Source organism: Rhizopus delemar, genomic scaffold (assembly GCF_000149305.1).
Source record: "Rhizopus delemar RA 99-880 supercont3.8 genomic scaffold, whole genome shotgun sequence".
Taxonomy (NCBI): domain Eukaryota; kingdom Fungi; phylum Mucoromycota; class Mucoromycetes; order Mucorales; family Rhizopodaceae; genus Rhizopus; species Rhizopus delemar.
In genome coordinates this window covers 1,231,596-1,253,327 of record NW_027137834.1, presented here as the reverse complement: position 1 = coordinate 1,253,327, position 21,732 = coordinate 1,231,596, and the positions used below count along the sequence as shown (strand labels likewise).

At 36.4% G+C, this 21,732-nt stretch overlaps 7 protein-coding genes across 7 annotated transcripts; 2 read left to right on the top strand and 5 right to left on the bottom strand.

Moving 5' to 3' along the window:
* Positions 1-215: 215 nt before the first annotated feature.
* On the bottom strand, positions 216-749 carry RO3G_10675 (uncharacterized protein; the record flags this gene model as incomplete). Its single annotated transcript, XM_067665260.1, has 1 exon — positions 216-749. The coding sequence occupies one exon, from the start codon at positions 747-749 to the stop codon at positions 216-218; it is 534 nt and encodes a 177-aa protein (XP_067521361.1).
* Positions 750-2,481: 1,732 nt separating this feature from the next.
* On the top strand, positions 2,482-3,474 carry RO3G_10674 (uncharacterized protein; the record flags this gene model as incomplete). Its single annotated transcript, XM_067665259.1, has 6 exons — positions 2,482-2,628; positions 2,693-2,720; positions 2,775-2,833; positions 2,909-3,028; positions 3,057-3,382; positions 3,456-3,474. 6 exons carry the CDS (start codon positions 2,482-2,484, stop codon positions 3,472-3,474), a joined length of 699 nt encoding a protein of 232 aa, XP_067521360.1.
* Positions 3,475-4,177: 703 nt separating this feature from the next.
* RO3G_10673 (uncharacterized protein) lies at positions 4,178-5,627 on the bottom strand (the record flags this gene model as incomplete). Its single annotated transcript, XM_067665258.1, has 5 exons — positions 4,178-4,226; positions 4,297-4,718; positions 4,782-4,871; positions 4,970-5,277; positions 5,372-5,627. 5 exons carry the CDS (start codon positions 5,625-5,627, stop codon positions 4,178-4,180), a joined length of 1,125 nt encoding a protein of 374 aa, XP_067521359.1.
* A 1,660-nt stretch (positions 5,628-7,287) lies between these two features.
* RO3G_10672 (uncharacterized protein) lies at positions 7,288-8,439 on the bottom strand (the record flags this gene model as incomplete). The annotated part of the gene is made up of 2 exons (XM_067665257.1): positions 7,288-7,757; positions 7,848-8,439. 2 exons carry the CDS (start codon positions 8,437-8,439, stop codon positions 7,288-7,290), a joined length of 1,062 nt encoding a protein of 353 aa, XP_067521358.1.
* Positions 8,440-11,082: 2,643 nt separating this feature from the next.
* Positions 11,083-11,757, bottom strand: RO3G_10671 (uncharacterized protein; the record flags this gene model as incomplete). The annotated part of the gene is made up of 1 exon (XM_067665256.1): positions 11,083-11,757. One exon carries the CDS (start codon positions 11,755-11,757, stop codon positions 11,083-11,085), a length of 675 nt encoding a protein of 224 aa, XP_067521357.1.
* A 2,583-nt stretch (positions 11,758-14,340) lies between these two features.
* RO3G_10670 (uncharacterized protein) lies at positions 14,341-16,415 on the top strand (the record flags this gene model as incomplete). Its single annotated transcript, XM_067665255.1, has 10 exons — positions 14,341-14,586; positions 14,636-14,708; positions 14,767-14,888; positions 14,936-15,026; positions 15,160-15,482; positions 15,547-15,574; positions 15,629-15,687; positions 15,755-15,874; positions 15,927-16,224; positions 16,297-16,415. The coding sequence occupies 10 exons, from the start codon at positions 14,341-14,343 to the stop codon at positions 16,413-16,415; spliced, it is 1,479 nt and encodes a 492-aa protein (XP_067521356.1).
* An 800-nt stretch (positions 16,416-17,215) lies between these two features.
* Positions 17,216-18,550, bottom strand: RO3G_10669 (uncharacterized protein; the record flags this gene model as incomplete). Its single annotated transcript, XM_067665254.1, has 4 exons — positions 17,216-17,641; positions 17,705-17,794; positions 17,893-18,200; positions 18,295-18,550. 4 exons carry the CDS (start codon positions 18,548-18,550, stop codon positions 17,216-17,218), a joined length of 1,080 nt encoding a protein of 359 aa, XP_067521355.1.
* Positions 18,551-21,732: the final 3,182 nt, after the last annotated feature.

The window sequence follows — 21,732 nt, the reverse complement described above, 5'->3', positions numbered from 1 at the left end:
GTGTTATTGTCATTGAGGGGTGAGAATTGCCAGTGAAATTCATGCGATAAAGAGGACTCAGAAGACTCACGAAGTTCGAGAACAGCGTATCCTCGACCTGAAAAAACCCCAGTGGCCCCAGAAATAGTACCACTATCACAGACATTGCCGAAGCGTGACAAGTTCGCAATCATATCTTCTTGCAACTGACGTAGTCCGCCATCCTTACGGCCATATTAACGTGGGAGACCGTTAAAGGTGATAGTTAAAACTTCGGAATCAGGAGAGAGTGAACGATAACCGTAAAACTTTGATTCGTAGGAGGGGAGTTTCAAGCCCTCTTCACAGACGCGGGATGTAAAAGTTGGGGAGAAAGTAACTTCAGCGTACATTTTTCCGTAATCCTGGCGAATATTATCTTCGATGCTCCATAGGTGAGTATTATCCTCACAAGCATCTTTCAACTCTTTCAGAAATGTTTTCTTATCCTGAACACATGTTATCTCAACAAAAACAGACCCCTGAGCGGTCCCTTTTAGAAATGGTTTTTGAATCTGATGCAGTGGGTTGCTAGAATGAGCAATGCTAGCAAGTGAACTAGAAGGTGTGGAGCTGTCTTTCATGGCAACGGGCGACTTAGCATAGCTGGATGTCTTCATGGAGCCTCTTACTACAGTGGTCCATTCTCTTTGGGTTTGAGAGTAGTTGGTAGTAGGTGGGCCAACTTGTGGCTTAGAAGGTGGTAAATTTTCTTTGTCGGGAAGAACCATGTTGAAAGTTTATTACCAAAAAAGGTTACAGATGAAAACCCGTCTTTCACCGGAAAAACATTCTTCATCTACCAACAAATATAAAAATTCATTTTCAGATATTTTTCTTTGCATTATAAATCAGTACTTGATATACAAATAGAAATGCTAGATTATTCAAATAAAGTTTTATTTATTAAAAAAAGGGAGAAATCATATTCACAAGGCTTTTTAGAAAGAGGTTAACTCTTTTCTTAATGTCATATTATACAAATGTCAATTGGATACAATCCAAATACGTGATACGCTTTATATGCCCAATGAGAGATGTATTTAGAGTAAAGTTATTTCTGCTCTTGAAGCATAATATAGAGCAACTTTCAAATAGCCTATTTCACTTGATCGACTTAAAAATTAACGCATCAATAAATAAATATTAGGCAAGGCTTTTTTTTTCGGCTTTATTTAATAAATATAGCAAAAAGAGTAATGATAACATGCTGTTTGATGGCATGCTTACATTAAAGAGATACCCTTTGCGACCCAATGAAATACACGAAAAAGACATAAACAGATGCATGCAATATGTAAATTAGTCTTTTGAAAGTAAATATTATTTTGTTTGTCGTTTCACCTCCTTTTTTTTCATTGAGGGGCTATAAATGTATAAATCAATACAATAAATTATAGAGAATTAATCTACTTTTTATTGTCTATTCAAACATAAAAAGATGGATGATTTGGTTACAAAGTATAATATGACACTTGAGGGAGTACTACCACTATTCCAAAAGAGATCAAAGTCTTCTTACATTGTCGCTGCTATTCTTTTGATTACTGTCAAGCAAATCTATTCTTTCTTCCGAGTTCCCACCAATCTTCGTCACTTTCCCTGTGTATCTTTTTTTGCCATGGCTAAATCACTTTTAACATGCGAACCACCTTACAGTCGGTTCAAGAGAATTACTTTTCCTGCTATACAAGAGGGAAATGGATTCTATGTTGTAAGGCACTTACTTTTATATGTGCTCCATTTCTAATTTTATTATTTAGAGCAAAATACCTACTGGCTGGACGATTTATGTTGCAAACCCAGTGGCTGCTAAACAACTTTTACTAAAATCAGGTAAATAATACAATAGTTTTGTTTTCATAATATATACTTATTCCTGTAAAAAAAAAAGATAACTTTCCTAAATCACACAGTAGAATTGATACCCTTGGTGAGAAATATATGGGTGTACAGTTCATGGGTCGTGATAATGTTGCTATATCAAATGGAGAAGTATGGAAAAAGCAACGAAAGGTAAAAGCGTAATGGGTGATAAAGCTCTATGACACTCAGCATAGTAGATTATGAACCCTGTTTTTCATCGTTCAATGCCTATCAAAACTGTGGCAAGTTTGGTTCCACTGCTTTTCTCGGCTATTGAAGAAGCAAATGGTAGAATTCCTATTACTCCAAAGATGAAAGACTTTACTCTCGATGCGCTTGGACTTACAATTTTTGGTACTTTCATGATTTTTTAGATATGAAACGATACGTTTTTTGTTGCTAAACAATACAACGTCTTTAGACTTTGACTTCAAGGCTCTTCAAGGGGATCCTGACCATTGGACATCAGCTTATAGGCTGATGATGCAATCCTTATTTCACCCTATCTCCTATGTATTTAGTGCTTTAGAACCCTTATTAGTTTATGTGTATCCCAAAAGAAGAAGAAGTGCTAATGCTGTTGCAAAACTAAATGCAATGTTTGATCGATTGATAGAAAAGAAACGTGAGGAACTTCAAAATGGCATTTGCAGTAATAAGCCTGATAATGAAAAAGACTTGGTTACTTTGATGTTGGAAGCAGGAATGCAAGAAGATGTTTCGATAACAAATGAAGAATTAAGGGTAACGCATGTTGTTTCTATTGTAATAAAGAGAACCTTGCTAATTCCTATCTTTTTTTGCGCAGCATAATATGGCAGTTTTATTCTTGGCAGGTAAGTCAGACATTTGAAGCCCGTACTGCTCTGTAACTAAAATATGATGTTTAGGACATGATAGTACCTCTAACACATTATCTTTCTGCCTATACCATCTAGCCAAGAACAAAGTAACTCTTTACAAAAACAAAAACAAAAAATATCAATATCTTTGTTAAACTTGAGTATTTACGCTTATTTTGTAGCGTGCACAACAAAAGCTAAGAGAAGAAATAATCAATATACTTGGAGATGACGATATAGATATTGTCCCTTCTTTAGAAGAATTGAAACAGATGAAATACATAAACATGGTCATCAAAGAGGTACATGATACATTCCCTTATAAAGAAGAAGAGTCTAACCCACATTAACCAGACTCTTCGACTCAATACGCCTCTTGATTTGTTAACACCACGCAAAACGGTTGAAGACATATTCTTGGCAGATACTTTTATTCCAAAGGATACGAATATTGCAGTTGATGTAGGTGCTCTTCACCGAGATCTAAGGAACTGGAAAGATCCCGATGAATTCATACCTGAGAGATTCGAAGATGATGGAGAACAAAAGGATCATGAGGGTTTAACGTGGGCACCATTCAGCAATGGAACACGACAGTGCATTGGAATGAACTTTAGTTTAATGGAGCAAAGACTTGTTTTGACTATGTTGTGTAAGTCTATTTTAACCTCCCCCCCCTTTTTTTTTCTGTATTATACGTGTAGCTAAGCCCTATCTTTTTATTTACAGTGAGAAAGTACGAGGTTGATTTGCCAAAGGATTCTATCCATTATGATCATATTATATTCGAAAAACCAACTTATAGTTGTCCCGAATCATTAGAGTTGATATTCACAAAGCGATACTAAATTGAATTTTATTTTGAATGAAATAAAACTACAGACAAGTCTTATTCAAATGGATATGAAGGGGTAATCCTGTGATCTAAGTTATTGTGTCAACAGAAACTAAAGTGGAAGGGGAAAGAAAGGATTTATGCATTTAGCAGTCTATTTCAATGATTTTATTTCAAAAAAGAGTACATATAAAATGGAAAACAAGGATATTCATCTTTGAGCTTACCAAAACCAATGGTCTCGTCTGTCACTAACATGCTTTGCTATTTGACATTAACAGAACTTTACCAGCTGAGAGTAAGAAGATACAGTCTATTTATCAAGTCTAGAATTTCTATTGGTACAGTCCTCAGAGACCTCAATTTAACTGAACTACATTTGAATAATGAAGGGAGCATACTGGATGTGATCATTCATTTAACATGTCCTTTCGGTTATTATAGTAGTAACACGTATAGCGTAATCCTCCATTTCTTAATTATGCAAGCCTTTTTTATATGAAAATGAGTCTGATAGATGCTGTAAATCGAAATCATGGGATGACATTTAGATCTGAGCTATAAAGATGAGAGCACGATACCACCAATCAGATTACAATGAAACGAAATGAGGTTTTTAAGCAAATCGATTTGGGAATCCGGTTGCCTTTCGGCTCAAAGATAAGCTAAGAAGATATTAAAATGAATCATATAGGCATTTATTAACATTGTTGTTTTACAAATAAACGCTCTTACGCAAATGGACAGCTAGACACTTTTCCTTTGGCATACTTTTCCGGTCCAAGGTTTGATATGTCATAGCCATCTTTGTAGATCATGTTGTTAAAGACAAAGTAGTTGGGTACATATTTTCCGTTGCTGTTTGGATAGAAAGGCGTACGAACCAAAAACTTCTTGCGAGGGAGCATGAAATGACGAATAAAGAATGCACGAATCATGAATGCCACATAAATAATGAATGAATAGAACTTGTTCTCTTCAGGTAAACCAAATGCCTTTGTCTCATGTTCAGTAAGGAATGAGGGAAGGACTTTACAGGCAAATTTGTAAAGGTGTGTGGATAGAAAGGAAGGTAGGAAAGTGATGAACAATCGAAGCGTAGGTTCTCCACACATCCAGTTAACTTTTGCATAACGAATGTGTTTCTTCGCGTGCTCCTAACAACAAACATGAGGGGATATGAGCTTTGCTTGTTGTATCATGAAAAAAAGTGGATTTACCTCTTTAAACTGGATAACTTTCTCAAATGACTCAGGGATATCTTTCATGTTCATCTCAAGACCAATGACATACCAAGCATGGTAACATGCCTATATGATACATATGTAAGTTTAGGGAGTGAGGCAAACAAAGCTATTTTTACATTGATTTCTCTTTCATCTAATTGTCTCCATTCATACTTGTTTACCCAAGCAACTGGTTCCGTAATAAACATGGTTAATGTATACAAAAAGTCGTCGTTTCCAATGTTGTATTTTCCATGAAGCTCATTCAAACGTTTGATAGCCTTTTCTTTCCTATCCAATTGACCGAGAACATGCTCATTAGGGGTATCGGGGTGATCCTTGAGATGGTTTTGGATCCGTCCGTGTACATCTGCAAACTCTCGAAGGATAAGCTCAGTGTCCTCATATCGTCGAGGACACTCTTTTTCAAACTCTCCAGTGGATACTAAAATTTTTGAGGTCTTTGGTGTCGTGTATGTCTTGAACATGGCTAATTGTAACGATAATTGGAATGCGACTGAATGAAATAAAGAATGAAATAAGCAATGAGAATCACATTTGGCTTTATGACTTGTAATGCTTACATGGAAACTCTTTTTGTTCTGTGATTGCAAGTACTTCAACAGCGGCAGCGGTATCATTTAGTATCTGGTTTGGATCAGGATACTTTTTGCGGATATATTCGAGGTTCTTGTAGCGTTGCCTATGAACAGTGATCAAGTATGATACCAAAGCGATCACTACAACAGTAGATACCAAGTAACCATAGTTAACTGAAAAATAAGTGAGACAAGTTTCTAATGGAGATCTGCTTGCCCAATACGTAAGGGATGTGTTCATTTATGAATTTCTTTGTATAAATGCAGTATTGGAAAAAAAAGGGGGAGGGAGGATAATTGCTCTAAATCGACCATTATTTATAACTTTCAATGATGGAACAAAGCATCTAGAAAAAAAAGAAAATATAACTTGCTGATCATCAAGGATATTCTCAATACTATGCGAAAGAAATAATCTCTTAAATCCCGGTGTACTATTTTTCGATACGGTTTTTCTAATAAAACTTTTTGATACTTTTCCCATTTAGTAAACAAAGACATTGAATACCAATATACTCACTATTCTGAAAATTAAACATAGACTAAATCTCCTTTTTCTGCAACACTGCCGCTTTTATACAGATTGAATTTAAATGCCTTTTTATTTGTGTGTATTCAAGGATTGTATATACTATAAATAATTAGAGAATAAAAAGTCAGTAATTTTTGAAGCTTTGCTCGAATATTAAACATGCCAAAAAAAAACATTTGAAATCTCTAATTTTACCTTGAGTTCACCTAAAAAAAACACAGTAAAATTCGCATTTTGCTTGATATGATAGGCTGGCTTTCTTTGATCATTGCAAATTTATTTGTTGTTATTGGAGGGAATCATGCTTATTCATGTACTTTTTTACATTCTTATTTATAGAAAACCTTATCATTTAATGCCCTTCATTGGTTTAAAAAACAATATATTGGGATAAAAACCTTTATATTGAGATACTTCTTTACGCCTTTTGAATAGCCAAATACTATACTATTGCAACCTTTTGGTAAAATAATACAGCAACCATCCATCCGCAAACATTTTTTTTTCTAAAGCTTAACTTCTCTGACGTATAATATATAGAGCTAATTTCAATAAAAACCTTGTAAACTACTACCTTGAGAAAAAGAGCCTTTGGATAGTTATAATCGTAAAGAAAAAGCAGTAAAGAACAGAAAACAGAAGGATTACGGATGAGCTACAGGATAACTATAAAATAGTCTTTAGATTAAACATCTTGTAGACCATCGTATGAGAATTTTACTTACATTTAAGCTTCATTTTGGCAACATAGACCCAATAAGGGCATTAGTAATCTTGTAAAGCGTTATCGAAATATAAGGATGAGAAAAGTTTGTTTTGATAGCGGTAAAGCTACTTACGAAAAAGCCATAAAAGTACAAACAGAAGCACATCAGAACATATTATACAGCCATAAAGGACAAGCTATCAAAGAAATAACATACATTTAGTGAACAAAACATTAAACATTTCCTTAATTTACAATTTTAACACATGGAACCATGAAAATAAGCCTTTTAATCTTGAACACATCTACTGGGATGGTTTATACCACTTACACATTTTATCTGAAACATGAAGAGGATCTAAAGCAAGCAAAGATTGTATTAGATATTTTTTTTTTGTAGGGGCGATTAGGCCGAAAATTTATTAAATAAAGAAATAAATGAGAAGCCACATACTGAATAGCGGTGAGCTTCGCATTAACAAAAAAAAGCATAAAAGTATCTAAGGAGAACGAGATTAACTTAGAGAAAAGAAATCAAGGTGATGGACTTAAAAGTACCAACCGATGACAAAACGTTTTGAAAGACCAACAATGGGTCAAAAGGTATGTCGTCGAAAATAAATCTCCAGTGAGATTTCCAAATGCACGATAAAGTGCAACCAATTATACTTTCCATGGAAAGTAAGGACAAGTATTGAGAAGGTAAACGTAAAAGATGAATAGCTCGGTAGACCAAGTGAGTAGATAAGGGGCAACCGAAGAAGTGAGGCCACATTTGCTCCCACACAAAACATTTTTTTGGACATAGAAAAAAGAAATGATCAACATGTTTAGTGGTTGATTAAGGTACACAAACACGACAGATTGGATCACATAGGTCTTAAGCATGCTAGTAAAGTATTTGAGCACAAGGGGATTTTCCTTGTAACAAACAGTATCACGGTGTTCGAACGGCAAGAGGAATTTGTGAACGCCAAAAGAATTTCCAAAGATGTACCAGTTTTGTCGAACAGGAGAGGACAGTGGAATTGTTTGGAGCAGCTTAATCAGACTTGCCTGACGGAAACGTTTGGAAGATATTAGTTGCAGAATGGGATCCACATCAGGATCAACCAAGATTTTGAAAAGAGGATCTAAAAATCTACTGCCAGCAAGTCATATTGGCCTAGAGGGGGTCACAGGGAGATATAAGCGTGCAAAGAAAGGCAACAGATAAACCTTACTAGATGTAATCCAGCATAATAGTTTTTGAACCTGATATCGACCAAAGGTAATATTGGGACGTTCTGTAGGAAGAACTTTTCGACGTAGACAATCCAGAACAGGGACATATTCAAAGACGTAGCGAATTAGGATATTGCCAAAGGAGTTTTGTTCTTTTCTACAAAAATCATTTATATATTGTATAACAGAAGACACAGGCAAGTCCAGACTAAGGTTCAAGGGAAAGATGTCAGGCGTATTGAGATCAATGTTGAGAACCCCTGAAATAGTGGAAGAGTCATACAAACCATCAAAAGCCCGAAAAAGGATTGCGCAAACACCTGGGTGATGTTGTTGAAGCATATTACGACGTAAGACCTTGAAGAGGAAAGGTAAACGGTGATCAAATAATGCTATAGGAGCTATGCTTGATATATGTGCCCCAATCCATTTCGCCGCTAAGTGAAGCGGGTAATGATGTTGAAACAAAGGAGTGAGCCAGCGAAATTGTAGAGCTTGCTGTTGAATTGTAGGGTCCAAGGCACCAATACCACCTTGTTGTAGAGGCAAATGAAGGATATCAGAAGTAATAGGAGGGAAGACACGGAACATCTGGATTTTTCGACCGATACGACGTATATTTCCTAAAGTTGTTTGACTAACCCAGGTGACTCGGAGAACATACCAAAGTGTGAGCAGTATCAAAGTATTTAAAACTGTTACACGACCATGAATAGAAAGGTCACACTGTTTATGAATGTCACATGCCCGACTAATCTTAGCAATCAGATGAGATTGAAACCAGTTGTGGTGAGCGTTTGAATGCATCAACGGATAACCAAGATATATGAGGGATTCGACTGAGAGTCGATTATGCCATTGAGTGATACCATAAAATGCTAAGGTAGGCAACCAGTGAGGATGAGGAATCCCGGAAACAGAGAACGCGACGGTTTTGTCGTAATTCATTTTCGCGTTAGATGATTAATTATAGCAGGCAATAAGGGACTGAACTGCATCAAGATCACCAGGATTGTCCAAAAAAATTAATAAATCATCAGCATATGCAAGAACATTTATAGAACATGACAAGGGTGGTCCATATACTGGTGTGCGTATGTTCGGCAGTGATAGATTAAGTGGGCAAAATCCAATGATTCGTGAGGAGTCAACGATTGCTTTTATGAGAGGTTCGATCGCAAGATTAAACAGGATAGGGCTGATCGGATCACCTTGACGTAGACCCCGTCCCAGAGGAACGGGCATGGTGAGGAAGCCATTGACATTAACTCTCATGGATGTCCCAAAGAACAATTTGTCTATAGAAGACACAAAAGAAGCAGGAAAACCATGCTGATCAAGGACCGTACGAAGATATTCAGGATGAATTCTGTCATAGTCTTTTTCTTGATCACATAGGAAGCCAATTTCATCCGAGTTTCTGACAGCAGCTTGTTCAATAGCAAGATTGACTAGGATGCCATTGTCGGCGATAAATCGATCTTTCATAAAACCACTCTGCCATGGCGAGATAAGTAAAGAGACAACGGAACCAAGGCGGGAGTTGAGCATGCGAGTAAAGATTTTTACATCACAGTTAATTAAGGTAATCGTACGCCAATTCTGCAAAGATATGAGTTCCCCTTTCTTTGGAAGCAGACAAACACAAGTTTCAAGCCACAACTTGGAAAAAATACTATCCGAGAGGGAATCATTGTATAATCGTAGTATCAAGGAAGAATACTTGGGATACTTGAATATCAAATTGAGAAAAAAGGATGACAGGCCATCCATCCCTGGGCTACTGACTTTAGGAGCGCCTGTGAGTTGATCCAGAATTTCGTCCTTCACAAAAGGTGAGACCATCATGTCAGAATCTTTCATGGATAGACGACAAGAAGCAGGAATGTTAGAAACCATATTGCTAAGAGCGGATAAACAGATCGCATCTGCCGATTACAGGTTCTTGTAAAACTTTTCAGTAACATCTGACATCTGATCTTGTGTAAAACATATATTCTGTGTCAAAGGGTTCCGTAAAGATGGAATTGATCGTTGAACTCATCGTTGCTCCGCTGATTTCTTGAGATACCCTGCATCTGTTTCGCCTCGTTCTCTCCAGATACGTTCTGCCTTAAGAATAGCAATAGAGGTTATCTCTTGTTGTAAAGCCTGGATTTGACTTTCAACTCGAGGCAGATGAATTGTCAAAAGTGAAGTAGGCAAATATCCTCTAAGTATACGTTGACATTTCTTCTGTAAAGCAATCATTTGTTGCTTACGTCTGTCTGCACGTTTTCTTCCAAATCGTCGAGTAAAAAGTTGAATTCTGCTTTTAACTAAATCTCAAAGTTCTTGCGGTGTCGAAGAGAAGCGTTCAATTTCTTTATCATACAGGACATTAAGCATAGTCGCCAGCTGCTGTCGATATTCTTTAATATACACGTATAGGGGATTAGCCCTCCATATACCCGAACCTGTATCAAAAAGAAAATCAGCCTTTAGAGTCACCTGAAGCAAAGCCTGACCGATCCAACCAGCATTGAGAAATTCAACGTTTGCGTCAACGTAACTAACTGACATATCAAGAGACACATAGATAAAATCGATGGTGGATCGAGTGCATGGTCCTCGTCAAAAAGTGGGAGTATCCAGAGAACAGAGATCCACCATCACATTTTGGAAATGGCATTGAAGAAAATGTAACCATCTCGGAGGAGGCGAGGCGCGATTGGTTGATGATGGTGATGGGAGAGAATAGTTAAAATCTCCAGCGATAATCATACGATCAACACAAGAATCAGAATCATATGGCGAGAGTTGACGATAAGACAACAGAGTATCAAAAAAATTCAAGTCTATCACGCGGCGAAGAAGTCGGAGCGTAGACAACTAAAATGTAAAAGGGAGCCATCTGATCATTAGTATAAATGATTTTGGCTAAAATACAGCGTGCCTCTTCAGGATGAGGAATGCGCGTTAGCGTATATTGAAAATCAAAGTAGAGAATACCACAGTAGCGAGTCCAGAAGGGTTGATGACTACAAAGCTGTTGGTGTAATAACTGTAAATGATGAACATCACTACCACTATTGTCAATTTCTTGAAGAGCAACAAAAGTGGGATATTTCGAGCGAATGTACCGTATTAAATGTTTTCGTGAAGAGGGATTACTAATCTTGAAAAGACTGTTACCGTTCAAGGAAAGTAATGTATGAGTCTTGCGTTTGTTACGATTATTCATAGTCATAATATTTAAAGATTCATAACCTGTCGGAGTTTTGGTGGTCGATTGGACTTCCGAATCGGTTGAGCAGTCGAAGTCTGATGAGCTTTACTTGTCAATTTATTCTTCATTTCTGGAGTGATTATATGTGTATCCGATATGTCTTCATCGGAACTAATATCCATAAATTCCTGTGTCGAATTGAGATCGGAAGGCGAATCAGATCGTGATGGTAATTCCATCTCTTCCACCAATGTATGAGATGTATTCTCATTCGACATCGTATCTACAATGACATATTGAGAAAGATTGGATTGTTCGAACAATGGATCTGTGGAACGTTGACGATAAACGGTAGAAGATTGGATCGAATCAGTGGAATCAGATGGATCGTTCGTAAAGGTCCCATCTAAGGATACCTTCATGGCGTACCAGGAAACCTCTGTATTAAACATCTCCAAAGCTGTCGTGTCTGAGGACATGTTAGCAGTCGTCGCAGCGTTTACAGGAGGAGTTAGTTCGTGTGAAACGGAGGATGTGTGATTCCCTTTTCGACGTTTACCCAAAGCAACTTTATCAGGACATTGCGCTCTAATGTGTCCTGGCTTAAAACAATAAAAGCAAGTACGTTTATTACTAGGAGTATCTTTACATTGTATCGCACTATGTTCAAGTTCATGCCAGTACTTGCGATAGATAGGCATGTCTTTCCAATAGGCATGGATAAAAACTGAAGACAGCACTACCAGATGTATCTACCCACTCGATGGCATGCGTAAGTTCGAGATAAGGATCTGTTGAGTAGGATCAGGAGAACAATCTAAGACCGCATACCCAGATCCAAGGAATTTTTATATTTGTTGGTAGATGAAGAATGTTTTTCCGAAAAAGAGACTTATCTACCACAATCATTGTATGAAAAATAACTTAGGGAGGGTTTTTTTTGTTTGGATGAAAATTTAATATCTTGTTTTATTCTAAAGTTGAGTGTTGGATTTACGGAAATGGGTCTGATACTTATCTTTCATTTGTTGAACAAATTGAAGGGCATGTTTATATTTTTCATGCATTATTGTTGCTTCTTCTTCAGTCATATACGTAGATAGTCTTAATAAATCAGAATTAGCATACTTTAATGTTGAACTAATATCCATGCAGTATTTAGCGATTTCTTGTTTTCTGTTAACCACGAAGGTGGAAACTGTTTCAGATGAATTGTTGTGAAATATATCTTGACCAGTTGTATTGGGAAGGATGGGAGTTGTCGAAGAAAGAAAACGCAAAGAGAAATTAGTATGTAATTTCAACACAGTCGCCCAAGTAAATTATGGAACAAAGAAATTTATTAAGGAAAATTTTATACTCATAACAAAATAAACTTATCTTTTTCTCATCCATCAACACATTAAAGAAAGCATGTCTGCTCAAATCTTCAAAGATTACACCCGACCTTTAATTATGTCTGAAGATGAAACAAAAGAAAGTAAAACATGGGGGGGTTATCTTCTTAGAACACATCACACGATTAGAGAGATTGCAGAACTTGTTGGCTTGAACAAGCCTATTGTACAAAATATAAAAGCCAGGATTGATGACTATGGTAGCCCTTTACCTCACAGGCAAATTGGGCGACCATTGAAAATAAATGAAAGAACTGAAAGGCATTTGAAGAGAATAATTAGAAAAGATCATTTTGCCTCTTTTAAAGAAATAAATGTGGAATTAGCAAAGCTGAATGTTTTAGTTAGTATAGAGGCTCTCCGATCGTACGTGGATCGACTTGACTTCAAATCGTACAGAGCATCTCACAAGCCTAGATTGACTGCAAGACATCGCAAAAGTAAGCTTCGCTGGCCGAAGGAAGACCCCAATTGGACCGAAGACCACCAATGGAGAAGCGTAGTTTGGTCTGATGAATTGCGCCTTTGTATGAAAGGCAGTAAACGCGGAAAAAGAGTGCTCAAGAAGGAAGGAGAGCGCTATGATGAAATAAATATGATATCCACAATCAAGTGGGGGTGATGGCGGTGCTATGCTTTTGGGATGTTTTTGGAGAGGAGGTTTCGGACCTTTAGAAATTATTGATACCAGTTCCGTAGACAAAGAAACATGCATCAGTATTTTGGCCAATATGTTTCATCCTTGGTTTACAAATGTCACGTTGCATCAGGAGAGGAATTTTATCTTCCAAAAGGATGAAGCTTCCTGTCATACAGGTGGTTATGCTCAATGATGAAAGGAAACCCACCAAATTAGGGGTTTTGAGTACTGGCCTGCTCAAAGCCCTGATTTGAACCCCATTGAGCATGTTTGGAATGCTCTTGAAAGGCGAATTGAAAGAAAAAGATCGTCGGTCAAAAACTTGGAGCAATTGAAGGTGGCTTTACGAGAAAAGTGGGAAAGAATGGATGATGAGTTTACCGACCAATTAGTTCGAAACATGAAGAGACGGTGTGAAGCAGTTATCAAAGCTAAAGGTGGCGTAACAGAATGCTGAAAATGATTTTATGAATAAATTCTTAAAATAAACATGTGAATCTTTCTTTTCTCAAAACTTGAAAATCCAAGTTTAGGTTTATAAGTATTAATTGGTCTTGAACTTACGTGCCATAGTTTTTAAAAATGCTGTTTCAATATTTTGTCCCAAAACTAATTTGGTGTCACTGTATTATAAAGCAGTACTTGTTATACTAATAGAAATGCTAGATTATTCAAATAAAGTTTTATTTATTAAAAAAAGGGAGAAATCATATTCACAAGGCTTTTTAGAAAGAGGTTAACTCTTTTCTTAATGTCATATTATACAAATGTCAATTGGATACAATCCAAACACGTGATACGCTTTATATGCCCAATGAGAGATATATTTAAAGTTATTTCTGCTCTTGAAGCATAATATAGAGCAACTTTCAAATAGCCTATTTCACTTGATCGACTTAAAAATTAACGCATCAATAAATAAATATTAGGCAAGGCTTTTTTTTTCGGCTTTATTTAATAAATATAGCAAAAAGAGTAATGATAACATGCTGTTTGATGGCATGCTTACATTAAAGAGATACCCTTTGCGACCCAATGAAATACACGAAAAAGACATAAACAGATGCATGCAATATGTAAATTAGTCTTTTGAAAGTAAATATTATTTTGTTTGTCGTTTCACCTCCTTTTTTTTCATTGAGGGGCTATAAATGTATAAATCAATACAATAAATTATAGAGAATTAATCTACTTTTTATTGTCTATTCAAACATAAAAAGATGGATGATTTGGTTACAAAGTATAATATGACACTTGAGGGAGTACTACCACTATTCCAAAAGAGATCAAAGTCTTCTTACATTGTCGCTGCTATTCTTTTGATTACTGTCAAGCAAATCTATTCTTTCTTCCGAGTGCCCACCAATCTTCGTCACCTTCCCATTGTATCATTTTTTGCCATGGCTAAATCATTTTTAACATGCGAACCACCTTACAGTCGGTTCAAGAGAATTACTTTTCCTGCTATACAAGAGGGAAATGGATTCTATGTTGTACGATACTTACCTTTATATGTGCTCCATTTCTAATTTTATTATTTAGAGCAAAATACCTACTGGCTGGACGGTTTATGTTGCAAACCCAGTGGCTGCTAAACAACTTTTACTAAAATCAGGTAAAATATCACAACAATTTTGTTTTCATAATATATACTTATTCCTGTAAAAAAAAAGATAACTTTCCTAAATCTCACCGCAGATTTGACACCATTGGTGAGAAAAGTACGGGTGTGCAGTTCGTAGGTCGTGATAATGTTGTTTTATCAAATGGAGAAATATGGAAAAAGCAACGAAAGGTAAATGCATAATGGGTGATAAAGCTCTATGACACTCAGCATAGTAGATTATGAACCCCGTTTTTCATCGTTCAATGCCTATCAAAACTGTGGCTAGTTTGGTTCCACTGCTTTTCTCCGCTATTGAAGAAGCAAATGGTAGAATTCCTATTAATCCAAGGATGAAAGACTTTACTCTCGATGCGCTTGGACTTACAATTTTTGGTACTTTCATGATTTTTTAGATATGAAAGGATACGTTTTTTGTTGCTAAACAATACAACGTCTTTAGGCTTTGACTTCAAGGCTCTTCAAGGGGATCCTGACCATTGGACATCAATTTACAGGCTGGTGATACAATCCATATCTGACCCTATCTCCAATGTGTTTAGTGCCTTGGAACCTTTATTAGCTTATGTGTATCCCAAAAGAAGAAGGAGTGTTGATGCTGTTGCAAAAATAAATGCAAAGTTTGATCAAGTAATAAGCAAGAAGCGTGAGGAACTTCAAAATGGCATTTGTAGTAATAAGCCTGATAATGAAAAAGACTTGGTTACTTTGATGTTGGAAGCAGGAATGCAAGAAGATGTTTCGATAACAAATGAAGAATTAAGGGTAATGCATGTTGTTTCTATTGTAATAAAGAGGGCCTTGCTAATTCCTATTTTTTTTTGCACAGCATAATATGGCAGCTTTATTCTTGGCAGGTAAGTCAGACATTTGAAGTCCGTCCTGCTCTGTAGCTAAAATACGATGCTTAGGACATGCTAGTACCTCTAGCGCAGTATCTTTCTGCCTATACCATCTAGCCAAGAACAAGGTAAATCTAAAAAACAAAAAAACGTCAACATCTTTGTTAAATTTGAATGATTACGCTTATTTTGTAGCGTGTACAGCAAAAGCTAAGAGAGGAAATAATCAATATACTTGGAAATGGCGATATGGATATTGTCCCTTCTTTAGAAGAATTGAAACAGATGAAATACATGAACATGGTCATCAAAGAGGTACATGGTACATTTTCTTATAAAGAAGAAGAGTCTAACTTGCATTGGCTAGAATCTTCGACTCAACATGGTTCTTGACTTGTTATTACCACGCAAAACAGCTGAAGACATATTCTTGGCTGGTACTTTTATTCCAAAGGATACAAATATTGCAGTTGATGTAGGTGCTCTTCAACGTGATCCAAGGAGCTGGAAAGATCCTGATGAATTCGTGCCTGAAAGATTCGAAGATGATGGAGAACAAAATAGTCATGAGGGTTTAACGTGGGTTCCATTCAGCAATGGAACACGGCAGTGCATTGGAATGAACTTTAGTTTAATGGAGCAAAGACTTACTTTGACTATGTTGTGTAAGTCTATTTTATTTCTTTTTTTTTTTCTGTAATATATGTGTAGCTAAGACCTATATCTTTTATTTAAAGTGAGAAAGTATGAGGTTGATTTGCCAAAGGATTCTATCCATTATGATCATATCATATTCGAAAAACCAACTTATAGTTGTCCCGAATCATTAGAGTTGATATTCACAAAGCGATACTAAATTGAATTTTATTTTGAATGAAATAAAACTACAGACAAGTCTTATTCAAATGGATATGAAGGGGTAATCCTGTGATCTAAGTTATTGTGTCAACAGAAACTAAAGTGGAAGGGGAAAGAAAGGATTTATGCATTTAGCAGTCTATTTCAATGATTTTATTTCAAAAAAGAGTACATATAAAAAGGAAAACAAGGATATTCATCTTTGAGCTTACCAAAACCAATGGTCTCGTCTATCACTAACATGCTTTGCTATTTGACATTAACAGAACTTTACCAGCTGAGAGTAAGAAGATACAGTCTATTTATCAAGTCTAGAGTTTCTATTGGTACAGTCCTCCTCCTCCTCCTCCTCCTCCTCCTCCTCTTCTTCTTCTTCTTCTTCTTCTTTTTACGATGTCATTAAGAGACTTCAATTTAATTTATCTACATTTGAATAAAACGCATTGAAGATAGCTGTGATATGATAATGAAGAGAGCATACTGGATATGATGATTCATTTAACATGTACTTTCGGTTATTATAATAGTAACACATATGGCCTAATTCTCCATTTCTTAATTATGCAAGTCTTTTTTATATTAAAATAAGTCTGATGGATGCTGTAAATCGAAATCATGGGATGACATTTAGATCTGAGCTATAAAGATGAGCGCACGATACGAGAAATTGAATTACAATGAAACGAAATGAGGTTTTTAAGCAAATCGGTTGCCTTTCGGCTCAAAGATAAGCTAAGAAGATATTAAAATGAAGCATATAGGCATTTATTAACATTGTTGTTTTACAAATAAACGCTCTTACGCAAATGGACAGCTAGACACTTTTCCTTTGGCATACTTTTCCGGTCCAAGGTTTGATATGTCATAGCCATCTTTGTAGATCATGTTGTTAAAGACAAAGTAGTTGGGTACATATTTTCCGTTGCTGTTTGGATAGAAAGGCGTACGAACCAAAAACTTCTTGCGAGGGAGCATGAAATGACGAATAAAGAATGCACGAATCATGAATGCCACATAAATAATGAATGAATAGAACTTGTTCTCTTCAGGTAAACCAAATGCCTTTGTCTCATGTTCAGTAAGGAATGAGGGAAGGACTTTACAGGCAAATTTGTAAAGGTGTGTGGATAGAAAGGAAGGTAGGAAAGTGATGAACAATCGAAGCGTAGGTTCTCCACACATCCAGTTAACTTTTGCATAACGAATGTGTTTCTTCGCGTGCTCCTAACAACAAACATGAGGGGATATGAGCTTTGCTTGTTGTATCATGAAAAAAAGTGGATTTACCTCTTTAAACTGGATAACTTTCTCAAATGACTCAGGGATATCTTTCATGTTCATCTCAAGACCAATGACATACCAAGCATGGTAACATGCCTATATGATACATATGTAAGTTTAGGGAGTGAGGCAAACAAAGCTATTTTTACATTGATTTCTCTTTCATCTAATTGTCTCCATTCATACTTGTTTACCCAAGCAACTGGTTCCGTAATAAACATGGTTAATGTATACAAAAAGTCGTCGTTTCCAATGTTGTATTTTCCATGAAGCTCATTCAAACGTTTGATAGCCTTTTCTTTCCTATCCAATTGACCGAGAACATGCTCATTAGGGGTATCGGGGTGATCCTTGAGATGGTTTTGGATCCGTCCGTGTACATCTGCAAACTCTCGAAGGATAAGCTCAGTGTCCTCATATCGTCGAGGACACTCTTTTTCAAACTCTCCAGTGGATACTAAAATTTTTGAGGTCTTTGGTGTCGTGTATGTCTTGAACATGGCTAATTGTAACGATAATTGGAATGCGACTGAATGAAATAAAGAATGAAATAAGCAATGAGAATCACATTTGGCTTTATGACTTGTAATGCTTACATGGAAACTCTTTTTGTCCTGTGATTGCAAGTACTTCAACAGCGGCAGCGGTATCATTTAGTATCTGGTTTGGATCAGGATACTTTTTGCGGATATATTCGAGGTTCTTGTAGCGTTGCCTATGAACAGTGATCAAGTATGATACCAAAGCGATCACTACAACAGTAGATACCAAGTAGCCATAGTTAACTGAAAAATAAGTGAGACAAGTTTCTAATGGAGATCTGCTTGCCCAATACGTAAGGGATGTGTTCATTTATGAATTTCTTTGTATAAATGCAGTATTGGAAAAAAAAAGGGGGAGGGAGGATAATTGCTCTAAATCGACCGTTATTTATAACTTTCAATGATGGAATAAAACATCTAAAAAAAAAGAAAAAATAAATAAATAACTTGCTGATCATAAAGGGTATTCTTAATACTATGCAAGAGAAATGATCTCTTAAATCCCAGTGTACTATTTTTGGATACAGTTTTTCTAATAAAAACTGTTTGATGCTTTCCCCATTTAGTAAACAAGGACACTGAATACCAACATACCCACTAAATCCCTACCCCCTTTTTTTTGTTTATAGAGGAGGCAACTCGAAAGGGAGCTCTAGTTTATTTGGAGTCAAGAGTGACTGCAATTAAAATAATAATGAAAATACAAGTTCTTTTTTAACTGTTAAACATCGCCGTCAAAACAGATTTCTGTCGCGAGTTGATATGTTTTTTTTTGTGCTTGTGATGATAAGACATCACTGTGAAAAGAAATATTATGGAAAATAGATTACCATCGTATCGTCTAAATAGTTTATAAGACACATACAACAGTTTGGCTGGTGAATAATGTTGGTGCTAGGGCAATCGATCGATCGCGAGGTGGAAATACAGATAGATGGGATACAGCAGCAGAGATGTTTAAAAAAAAAATGTATTTCATGTTGTCACGCTTGTTCAATAAACAAATTTGATATGTGTATCCAAATGGGTTTAATTTTGGAGTAGGTGTAGAAGAAGTGAATAAGTGAACCGGGCTCGACTGAGAGTAATGGATATAGCATAGCGGGAAGCTTTTATGGGTTACATAGATAAAGGAGACCTGTGTTTGGGGTGGAATCATGGATAATCTTGCACCACACTGTGTATGCGCGAAGCGAAATGGGTAAGCGTCAGAAAGACGACCATTTCAGTGGGCTGATGTGTGTGAATGAGTCGTTGCAAGAGGGTGTGTATCTCGAGACAGGACATGGGCAAGATTGATGGGAATGCTGTTTGCTGAATAAGAGAGCTTTGAAGATCTTTGAGGAGGGTAAAAGAAGTCGAATTGGAATTTGTGATACTAAGTCTAGGGATAAGCAGAATATAATCGATGGAGTTGCTGTTGACAGTATTCATAGCTGTAGTAGAATGGGTAGAGGCAAGCGGTCGAAGCTGTAGCTTGTTTGAAGTAAGTTGATTAGTTGTTTGGTGATTAAATCTCCTTTTTCCGTAATACTACCGCTTTTATGCAAATTGGATTTTAGTGCCTTTTTCTCGTGTTTTTTTTTTTTTTTTTTTTTTTTTTTTTGGTCACTTTTGTTTTGTAATCTGTGCAAATTTTGATAATGGCAAAGAAGCTTGAGGTAGAGAACAGAGAAGAAAAAACCTATGGATTAGCCTTTTAGTGGACAACTATTGTGTTCTTTGTGAACCTTGAGGATTTGCCTAGTAGCTCTTGCTACTACTTCCTGAGGTCAAAATTGATGGTCTTCAAAAATAAATTTCTAGTGAAGTTGCCATAGATAGAGCAGCACAGAAGCTATGATATCCAAGTAGGCCACAGAGAATTAAAGAGCGACTTCAATGCCAAAGGAAGAAGGGAGTTGAATGAAGCTATAGTCAAGTTTGCAGGTTCAACAAAAAAACGAGAAGCAATTGTTTGCTAGGTTTCATGCTTGAAAAGACAGGTCTAGAAAAAGTGCTCTTCAGAATCGACACCGCCACAATATACACAATAAGGATCTAGAAATCGGGTTGGGATTAGCTGGTGAGGATGTTCCTTACACGGCATTTTGTGATGATAAAGTCCCCAGAGCAACGTGTGAGCTTTGTGTGGGACAAATGTCTTTCAAAAACGGTGTCAGACCGTAGGAGTTGCACACGGATATGATACTAGTAATGTAGATGAGCAAGATAACTAAAATTCATAAAATCATTCTGTATTTTAAGAAGCAATATGAGTTTCATCTTGTAAATGAATCCAGGATGTTGTCAAATCCTGTTTCAGTAAGCGTAGGAAGGGGCAGTACTGACGAGATCATGTGTATTGAGTTGTGTGGACATCTGAACTGAGAGAAAAAAGTATTTTCTTGCATGCAACATAGCTGAAGCTGTTCAAAGTAATTCTTGTTTCTGGAGAGAAAAGAATCCGAGGATGTGGGGATCTACTTCTAAACTTATCACAGGCTATATCAAATACGTACACATACTTGGCAAGGGTTCCAGGCCAGTAGGAAGCCTTGAAATCCTGATTTCACATGAGTAAAGAAAGACAGACTTCAGTCAGTGGTAGTTCATTGACCATACGGATAACGAAAACTTGCTAATCAATTTTATTCATCGTTTTGAGCAATGGGTTGAAACAGTCAAAGGACTTGATTGTGCTTGAACGCACATTAGGAAACAGTAGAGGTAAAATATGAGGAGGTAAAACTGAGAAAAGACGCAAAAAGTGTCGAAAAGCATCATTAATGAAGGTATCATAACAAGGTGGGTCAGAGGAAGGAAGAAGTAATGGCTGCAATCATAGAAGTTGTAGAGTTGCATATTGTGGTACAGGGTCTAAAATGGGAAAGTTCACCTTCCTTACATGATCGTTGGCATGTTTGGAAACTGACTGCAGGAAAGATTTTGCGTGCGAGAAATTAAATTATAGTTGAACGAGCCTTGCCAAGGTAGAATTGGGGAACAGCAAGAACATGGGTAGTATACCAGAGAGGACAAACAAGATTATATGCGTGACTAAACTGAGGCGAAGAATTAATAAACTTCGTTGAGCAAGCATTTGAGAGAGTTGCTGTAACTTAAGTAGGTGTTAAGAATACATAAGATTATAATCACTTTATTTTAGTAAAAGGAATCAAATATGATCCTGAATAGTATGTTGACTTAACTTGGAATCATTTATAACATTATTCCCAACACAGATCAATAAAAGACTTTGATTAGATTTTTATATTAAGCTTTATTCATATTAACTTCACATAGTCAAATAAGATGACATGGTTGTAATATAGTTTATTGATGATATGAGCATGTTGAATAAGGAATGACAATTATTTACCGGATCATCATTAAGTCATGTAAACATTTATCCTGACTGAGATGTTATTATTAGCAATGATATCTAATCACGGAACTAGAGGTTTTTATATTCATCCGTACCGTCTCCTTAAATAGTCCTACATCCAGAGT